Raw genomic sequence first — 10,837 nt, 5'->3', positions numbered from 1 at the left:
AATTTATTTAAAATATTTTTTAAATTTAATTTTGAATTTAAAACTTATTATATTTAATTAAATTATAATAATTTAAATTATTAATTATATTTACTTTTATTATTTAATATTGATAATGATTTGGGAATCATATAAGTCCAAGTAATATTGTATAAATACAGCACGCATCTTCACTAACTTATATAATCGATGCCATTTTTATTAAATTTATTGGATTATATTATTCATTTAAAACTTTTAATAATTATATATATTTTAATAATGATTTATTTAAATATTTTAAAAAGTTTAACTAAAAAATTGTAATTTTATATTATATTTATTATTTATATATGTAGCTAAAGTTTATTTTATATACAATAATTTTTCAATTTTTTTTAATTTAATTTATTTAAATAATGAAATAATAATTTAATAAATAATAATTTAAGATTTAGTTAAAACTAAAATAAAAATTCATTCAAAATTATTATAATGGAAATTATAAAATATCATTATTATTAATTGTAATTAATTATATTTACGAATTATATATAATTGTATTTAAATAATATTTACTAATTTAATTTCTTTTTTAATATTAATCAAATTTATTATTATCATTATTTTAGTTTTAAGTTAAATTATTTGTTTTTTACTTTTTTTCTTAAAAAATAATTAATTTTTAAAATGTTTTTATTTAATTAATTTATATTTATAATTAAAAATAGGTTACAGAATTTTGAAATTAATTATATTACAATTCTATAAAACAAAATATATAATTATAATTGAAATTTATTATTTAAAACAATTAAATAAAAATTGTTAAAGAAATATTGAAAATAATAATACATATTAAAGAAATACGAAGAAAATATATTTTTAAAATATTTAATTATTCTAACAAAAAAAACAATATAATTAAACTTGCTTATTTAAATATTATAGAAATAAAAGTTATAAATAATTAAAATATTTTTATTTAAATTAAATAATTATGGAAGTAATGTTTAAATATATTTATAATTTGTACAAAATATTAATAAAATAATATAACTTTATTTATTTTTATTTTGATAAGTATTACTAGCTATAGTTAAATTTTATTATTTAATCTATTTTAGATTAAAATTTAAATGAAAATTATTTTAATAACGTATTTAAAAATATATATATTGTATTAGTAGTAAATTAGTTTTAATAATAAAACAATCATTAATTATGATTATATCATAATTAATTAATGAAAATATTTAAGTGTTTCTTCTATGTTCATATATATATATATATATATATATATATATATATATATATATATATATATATATAAATAATTGAATTAAATAAAAATTTGTTTTTATTTATATGAAAATGATGATTAAATATTAGAAAATATTAATAACTAAACATAAAAATGGAATAACTGAAATAATGATAATAATTATTAAATTAATTATATATTAAAACATATCGATTTTGTAGCATTAATATTAATAATTTTTAAATAATTAAATTATTTAAATTTATTAAAGATATAATTTATTTTAGTAACTATTTAAAAATAATTATATATTCAATTGTTAACTAAAGATAAATACATTAAAATAATTTTATTTCAATATTAAAATAATAAAAATGTAGGTTTAGTTAATTAAATAGTTAATGTTAGTAATTATTTATAAATAATTAAATGATTAAATAGTTAACTAATATAAATTTTAATTCATTTCAAAATTATTTTAATTTATTATTATATATTATTGTTTCATCATTATATTGAGTTATATCGATGGATTATTAGAATAATTTAAATGAGTCCTATTGGAGAAGATTAGAAGGTAAGAGTTGTGATAGTATATGTTTGCGTTCAAGAAATGAAATTACTAACTCATTGGCGACAACAAAGCTTGTAGAGAATGTAAATGCAATGAAAAACCCTCTATTCCAGTCTCAATCTCGTTCATAAGAACTTTGTGAAGAGGAGTTTTAAGTCGCTAATGAAAAGTCTTGTGACTTTTGTCTTTGAAGTACAATATGATATGGTTGGCTATAATTCTTGAAAGGAAAATATGATGGGACTGAGAGGTTGAGTTTTCTAAATAATTTAAACAAAATTAATCATTATTTTACTATTATCCTATCACATATTATTAATTAAAATACTAAAATATCTTTTATTTTAAATTATTATTATTATTATATTTATATATATTAATACATTTTTAAGAATTTTTACCAAAAATAATTATTACTTTCTCAAAATCATCCACTATTATTGTTTTTTTCTCCCGCTATATTTTTTAAAAATTCCAATCCGAACAAGCTCCAAATTGTATACGGGTCTTTTGATTTGTTTTCTCATTAGTTAACTTGTTTTTAGTTGGTATAAATAAATTATGTGTCTTTTTATAGTTAGCACTATGGATTGAAAATGCTTCAGTTATCATATTTTTTTTTGTATAAATGTTGCACTCATTTAATATAATAATTAAAAATCTCTCGAACATTACTATTTTTCGGAAAAAAATTTAAATTAAATATTTTTTCTCTGCAAATTACGTTGAATTTCTGATTTTCCTTTCGTTGTAACCCAAAATATTTATTTATAATAAATATTTTTAGTGGTACTAATTTTACCTAAAAATTAAGGATTTCATATAATTTAAAAGGGTTTAGGCTACTAAGAAATTTTAGACTAAAAAAAGATAAAATAATTGAAGAGATTGTTTAGGAGGATATTCAAATTTTAATTTAATAATAACCCCATTTAAAAACATTATTTATTTATGCTTTTAATCACAATCAAACATTTAAAAAACTGAATTTAAGAGAGAATTTATTTTTTATTTTTTATTTGAATATAAAATAAATAAACATATTTAAATATATAGTATTTTCAAATGAGACGGCCATCCCCAACGACGGCTATCCCCAACGACTCCGTCTCATGATAACGGGAAATGTAAAAGGAAAGTGCGTTAACATAATCATTAAACCCTAGTGTGGCCATAGCCCGTAGAATGTCATCGGCGATAATCGTCTTATGACTCTCACTTTGACAAAGCAGGTTAGCTTCGGCAGCTATCAAGCCAATGAAATCCGAGACACAATGTTGAACAATCTCCTTCGCATCACCATCAATCTTTCCGTATGGCGGTACCACACACTGAATGATCCGCACCACATTCGCCACCGAGATGAATAGCTCAGTTGGTGACGCCCCAGATGCTAAAATAGAAAAATCGTCTTTTTCAATAATGAAATAAATAAATTCAACAAAATTCATATACCCAAATAATTCAACTACAATTTGAGTAAATAGTTTTAGAAAGTAACTAAAAGAGATTCAAGTTTGTAGATTTAATTTACCTCTTGAACTTGAACCCTTGTTCTCCATTGTTAAGTTGGTAAAATTATAATATCTAATCCAAAGTAATATCATTATTTTATAGTTCATTTCATCTTTTGAAGTATTTATGCTAAATACCAAAGTAATCTTACCTCTAAGGTAGATGAAAATTTTACTCAATTTGATTGTTTCAAGAATATGGCCATGATAAGAAAAAAGTAAGTTAAATTAAATGTTATCTCTAATTATTTAACTTTTTTTTGTCTATTCACTTTTAAAATAAAATAAAAATAAAGACAAAAATTTATTTATAGAGTAACTTAGCTCACTATCTTATGGTTATTCAATTTAATTTTTTTTGGAAAAATATCTAATTTAATATTCAAATGTATTTTAAGGGGACAATTTCAATTTATTTGGAATTTTAATTTGATTATAGGGTATTAGTTGGTATACAAAATATTTTTTCTTTTAGAAGCTAAAGTTTTTAAGTTGTTTAAAATTCAGAATTAATAAGTTTTGAATTGAGGAAATTTATTAATTTGCAACCATTCATTATAGTTGTTTAATTTATGTGAAAAGAGGCTTCTCAATTTATTTATAGATCTAATATTCTTTCAACAGAAATTACAGTTTTATAATTAATTGTTATAATAACTTTTTTAAGAATTACCGTGCTCATAAACTAATTATAAAATATATACATATATACAAAATAAAAGTAAAATAATTTGAAGAATATATCATAAAGAAATCCATAGTATATCTTAATTCTTAATTATCTCCATTTGTTTAGTACCTTTCTACTTTTGAGGCGCCCACAACTTTCCTCAACCAATTACAGTTTTTATTATATACTCAAAAATTTAACTAGGTCAAGATTTGGGATTTTTTTTATTGGATTTGGAGTAATTGTTTTTGTTATTTTGATTTATATTACCACACTAATGTTACATTGATGTAGGATCATTTTTTAACTTATTTAAAAAGAGCTTCAAAATTTATCTTTATTAATCAGGTATCCATTCCAATTTTACCAAATTAGTATAATTCAAGATCACAACTATTTTTTCCCCCAAAACAATCACAGAAATTTATCAAAAATAAATATTCATTAGTTTTATATTTATTTAATATAAAATACATAATTAAATTAGAAAAATATTTTTAAATAAAAAGTAAATAAAAAAAATTGATAAAATTTTAGATTATATTATTTTTAAAACTAATTAATACCTTTTTTTAATGAACTTTGTATAATTATGAAATTGTTGTAAAATTATTTTATTTTTATACTAATAAATAAGTTTAAATATGCTTGACAACTTTAAAAATATCGGTCTTAAGTAAATATATTTTTTTATATAATTTACTTTTATTAATTTATTTCAATATTTTAATTCAATAATACTTTTTAAAATAATATAATTACTTTTTTAAAATAACATAAATTATTAATTTTATTTAATAATAATAACATAATATTATAATATATTTTTAAAAATAGATCTACATTAACATTTAAAAATTATTAATATCACAATCACTTTTAAAAATGGTCAAACTAAACTGCAAATAATTTTATTTTTATTTCATATAAAATATTTTATTAAATTAAATAAAACTTTTTAGGTGAAAAGTTTGATAAAAAAAATGTGACTTTTGTTAAATTTTATTTTAAATTACAAAATAATTTATTATTATTTGTTTATAGTAGAATGATTGATTTTAAAGTCTAACAAATGAAAAGATTATTGTAATAAAAAAGTTCAATTCAAATATTTATATACTATTGAAAACATATTAAAATATAATATTAAATATATCATTTTTTGTTTCATTTTTCTATGAATATATATATATATATATATATATATATATATATATATTAGCGTAGTTTTTATATTTTATTGATTACTTTTATAAATATTTATAAAATAATGAATAATTTTAAAATATCAATAAAAAAGACAAAAATTATAATATTGTGTTAAATATATTAGTTTTTATTTGAATATTTGTTAAATATGCTAATTAAAATATTATTATACATGATACATTTTTATTCAGTTAACAAAAATAATAAAGCATTTTTTAAACAAAATATGTATATAATATAAAAAAAATAAAATTTTAATTTATGATATTCTGACATTTTTAAATAGTTGGTAAATATTTATTATTTTAATTTAATAATACTAAATTTGTAAAATATAACTAACCAATTAATCTATTTTTTTTTAATTTTAACATTGAAGTTTATATATCTCTAATTATTTTTGTTCAACTCATCCCCAAACTGATTAACCGATACCTAATGGATACTCAAAACCCAATTATAGATAGGTAAAAAAAGTACACATAAATAAGAACATTTTTATTTAGTTTCAATATTTTTAATTATGAAAAAATATTAAATATTAAGAACTTGATGAAAGATATAAAAAAATACAAAATTGTAGAATACAAAATAGAAATTATGTTTCTTTTAGGTATGTTAAAAACTAATTCCTTTGTTCTCCATGTAAAATACCTTACTATATATATATATATATATATATATATATATATATTCAATTCCTCAACATACTTTATTATTTAAATTTAATTTAATTTTTATTTATTAATTTATTTATATTTAAGTCATTACAAGACATTATTAAATATAAATACAAATAATTATTTTTATTAAAATATTTAAATTATTACTTTTATAAATATAATTATTTATATTTTGATATATATTTAAATTATTACTTTTACAAATTTGATTATTTATATATATATATATATATATATATATATATATATCATAATTATTATTTTTATAAATTTGATTATTAATATTTTAATATATAATTTTTAATTATTATTTTATATAACTTTTTATTTATTTTTTAAAAATATTTTCATTTCAGCTACATTAAGTTGCTTTATTTGTATTTATTTAATAAAAACAAATTTGTTTTTAAAATTTGTTTTATAGATCAGACCTAAATACATAACAAAATTTTTGTTTGGAAATACTTTGATCTTGTATCATAATTTAAACAAAATAGAATACGTACATTTATTTAGAAAACATCTTTTATTGTTTGATATTTTATTTGAATATTAATTTTTTTTATTTGAAAATGGTTATGATTAATTCCATAAAAAGTTATAATATATATATATATAAAATATAAATGACCAAATTTATAATAATAATTTAAAATATAAATAATTAAATTTATAAAAATAATTAAATTTATAAAAATAATAATTTAAACATATATATCAAAATATAAATAATCATACTTATAAAAATAATATTTTAAATATTAAATTAAAAATAATAATTTAAATATATATATATTTAATAATGAGTTTTAATGATTTAAATGTATAATAAATAAATAAATATATAAAATAATAAATATAATAATAATGAATAAATAAGAAACTAAGGTCTTATTTGAATTGGGGTTTAAAAAAAACTTAGATGGTGAAAATAATAATTTTTTTTTTGAGTGTAATAATTATTTTTAGTAAAAAAACTTAAATAATATTAATATATATAAATAAATAAAAAATAGTAATTTAAATTGTAAAGTATTTTAATATTTTTTTTGTTAATAAAATTAGTGACGTAATTAATTAAAAATTTAATTTTATTTAAATTTTTTAAATCCTAAAAGAAAATACCTAAACTTTCTAGAACTCAACCATGTTATTTTATTTGATCATTACCCATAGAGTCATTAAACTAGACTAAGATTTAATTTCATTCATCATTTTAAATCTCATCCCTAATTATAATTGTCCGTATCTTATCCAATCAAAAAATACACACAGTTACAGATTTTGGGGATACATTTCATGTTTTCCTCAATTCCAAATAAATTCATTATTCTTAGTTCTAAACAATTATAAGATACTAAATAAACCAGTTTTCTCATTTAAAAATGATTAATTACAATTTTATTTTCTCATTTAAAAATTACATAAATTATTTTTAACAATGCAAGTGAAGTATAACTCATTCTAATCAATATTTATCATTTCTCTCTTCATTATTTTCTATAGATTTATAGATTTAGGATTGTATTTGGAATGAGCATGAAAATTTTGGGTTAGACTTAAATTAATGAAAAATATTTTTTTTTTGTGAAACCTCAACCCTAACCTAGATTCACATCCCTTTTATATTTTCTTATTATTTACTTCTATTTTTCCATTACTAATTTTGAAATATATATTAATATATTTTATATTATTTAATTAAATTATATATTTTAAATATAAATAATAATATAAATAATAATATAAATAAAAAATCAAATTAATTATTCTAATTAACAAATATATATTAATTAATTTTTATGTTTTTAAAATTGTTTATTATTAGATTATATTATTTATTTTTAAAATTATATTTTATTTCTAATATGTTTTGAAATTATATGAAATTTAGGAGTTAATGGGTTAACTATAAAGAAAATTATTTATTTATTTAAATATTTTGTGTAAGTAATAATAATAATAATAATAATGAGATTCAATAAATAAAATTAAAAATAATATAAAATTATATATTTAATATATATATTAAATTATATATATGTGCATAAAGAAAAATATAATATAAACATATTATTATTTTTTTAATTTGAACTCATTTTTTCTCTTTTTTAACCTTGCTAATCTTTTATTTTCTTTTTTTTTTATTCTTTTCATATATCTTCTCTAAAACACAATTAACCACGATAATCAATTAATACATCATTAATTGTTCTCTCTTAATTTTTTTCTTCATTAATTATATTAATAAGTAACGAATAAAAATTAAACAGTTCATAATTTTTATATATAAATATATATTTAAAATTTGACACAACAAAAGTTAAATAAATAATCCGCAAACACACTTAATCATTTAAATCAGCGTAGAACTTGTAATATATGAGGGGATATAAAAAGTTATAATATATATATATATATATATATATATATATATATATATATATATATAAATTGTAAATGTCCTATAATAATTTTTAAAAACAATAAATTTATATTTAAATATATTAATATATAATTTAAAAATATATTTAAATTTGTTATATATATATAATATATAAAAAAAATTATATACATTTTTTAATTTAACTAATATTAAAATATTTTAATAATAATAAAATTTAAGAGGAAATAATTTTTTAATTAAAATATTAAATAATTTAATAATAATAAACTAAAATAAGAGAAATTGTTAATATCTTTTTAAGTGATATTGGATAATAGGTTCACATCTATAAAATTGAAAAGAGAGAAATTATATTTATTGATAGATTCACATCTACCCTGTCAACTCACCATAAATGATAAATTGGTTATTGATTGGAAAATAGAATAGTCTATGCAATTTTATTAACTAGGGAGGAAACACTTAAATTGTTATAGTTTCATCTTCACCGAGTCCAGCATAGAGTGAATTGTGTATTGGTAGTAGACGATTGTGTATTCGTTAAACTACAACCTCATCGACACGCCTCAATTAGAGGGAAGCCTCATAAACTTAGTCTAAAGTTATATGGATCTTTTAGAATTATATAGCAAATGAGAGAACTGACTTATAAATTAGATATTTCTTTTACAACTAAGATGCATAATGTGATTCATTAGTCGCAACTCAAAAAGTAGGAAATACAGTGGCTATGCCACATATTCCTTCTCTACAAACACAATCAATAGTTGTATTAATTCCTATTTTGGATGAAATGGTTATTTGGAAGGATGAACATATCATGGATCTATACTTAGTTCGTTGGTCTAATTCATTGAATGATAATGCTATATGGGAGGATGAATCTTGGTTGGAATCCAAATTTTCAGAACTTTATTGGTTAAAATAAGCCAACTTCTCCTTTAATTGTGGTGTTCGTGGTCGAATTAACATTGAAGGGGAGACTAATGATACGAAGAATCATTAAAGTTAGAAAACTTAACCCTATAAAAGTTGACAGATAGACTTAACCAATGTCGCTAGTTAAACTTCAATTTAGTACAATAAATAGTTGTTAATATGGTAATTAGCCAAAAAGTTGAGAATTTACATGTTGGCAGGAAAAAGGTTGTTACAAAATGTTATTTGGTTGTAAAATTAGTTATGACAGTTGTCAGGTATATAAGAAGAAGAAAATGAATTTGCAGAGCTATACGACATTTTTCTAGAATTCTCTCAAGGTTAATTTCTGTATCTTCTTCCTCGTTAATTGTTCATTCTTTACCTCACTCACATAATATTCTCTATTGCATATTTGCAGGTGTGAATCTTCTCCCAACCTCAAGTAACCCTTTCATATTTTCTACACCAACCCACACCCAATCTTCCACTTGACCACCAACTTTTAAATCACCTCATTTCCAATCTAACCAAGTTATTCACGACCAAACTACTCACCTCCATACATTATCTCCCAAAGGAATAAGTATTTATAATAAATAGATTCCAAAATCCTAGAAGAAGATAAAATTAATGAACTATGTTATTCTTGTGATGCTATGTTTGATTATACTTACCCCCCACAGGTAGCCTAGTAGTAAGAGTCGACTTAAGAGATCAAAATATCATGAGTTCAATTCCATCTAGAAGCACTTTGAGTTTAAGTGGGGGGCATGACTGTGGAGTTTCGTCATTTCTCCTTGAATTCCAAAAAAAAAAGTTTAATTATACCCACCAATGCAAGGTAAAGTTATTCATCATTAATATAGATGAAACAAGGGACGTGAAGGACTACCTTATAACTGAAGCGAGAAAGACCAATGAGGTTACCCCTCAAATGGATGAAGCATATATATCTATACATGCCCTCAAGAGACTAACACTAACATTCTGTAAGAATTAAATCTCATTGTTCCTACAAGGAATAAGACAAATGGACATTAGCATCTTGGAAGGAGAGAAACTTGAAAGAATGTTAAAATATGGTGTACAAGAAACGCTAATGCAGTTTATCAAATCTCAAACAAATCAATGTCAATTGTTTTTACTTACATGTCAATGAAATATGAGTAAGGGGAGGAGGAATTAAGCCAACTATTACTCTAGTTTGAAGACATCTTCCGACATCCCAATCACCAACTTCAGTCCTAAATTAGGATCATCAAATACCTCTTAAGGTAGGAACCAACCCGATATGCATAAGATCATACCAATATCCCTCCCTCGAGAAGGTAGAAATTTAAAAAATGGTAGATGAAATGCTCGAGCAAGGCGTTATTCAACATAGTCATAGTGCGTTTGAAGCATTAGTGGTCTTGGTTAGGAAGAAAGATCTAACATGGAGATGATGTATTAATTACAAGAAGTTAAATGAACTCACCATAGTAGACAATTTTAATACATGTGATTGAAGAACTGTTGGTGAAATTGCACGATTCAAGAATCTTTTCCAAATTTGACATTCGTGTAGGTTATCATCAAATCTAGATGAAACCTGTAGACCGTCGCAAAATATCTAT

At 19.7% G+C, this 10,837-nt stretch overlaps 1 protein-coding gene across 1 annotated transcript; it reads right to left on the bottom strand.

The window, feature by feature from the left end:
* Positions 1–2,878: 2,878 nt before the first annotated feature.
* Positions 2,879–3,379, bottom strand: LOC124943308 (nuclear transcription factor Y subunit B-1-like). The gene is made up of 2 exons (XM_047483841.1): positions 3,352–3,379; positions 2,879–3,210 (listed from the first exon to the last, which is right to left on the bottom strand). Exons 1-2 carry the CDS (start codon positions 3,377–3,379, stop codon positions 2,879–2,881), a joined length of 360 nt encoding a protein of 119 aa, XP_047339797.1.
* Between the last annotated feature and the right edge of the window lie 7,458 nt (positions 3,380–10,837).

The sequence above is a fragment of the Impatiens glandulifera genome, chromosome 6 (assembly GCF_907164915.1).
Source record: "Impatiens glandulifera chromosome 6, dImpGla2.1, whole genome shotgun sequence".
Lineage (NCBI taxonomy): Eukaryota > Viridiplantae > Streptophyta > Magnoliopsida > Ericales > Balsaminaceae > Impatiens > Impatiens glandulifera.
Note: the sequence above shows the minus strand (reverse complement) of the source record. Positions and strands in the feature narration are given on the sequence as shown.

Coding starts and splice junctions, on each gene's coding strand:
- LOC124943308 (XM_047483841.1), bottom strand. CDS start 3,379: ATGGAGAACAAGGGTTCAAGTTCAAGAG. Junction 3,211..3,351: donor CAAGGGTTCAAGTTCAAGAG/GTAAATTAAATC, acceptor TTTCTATTTTAG/CATCTGGGGCGTCACCAACT.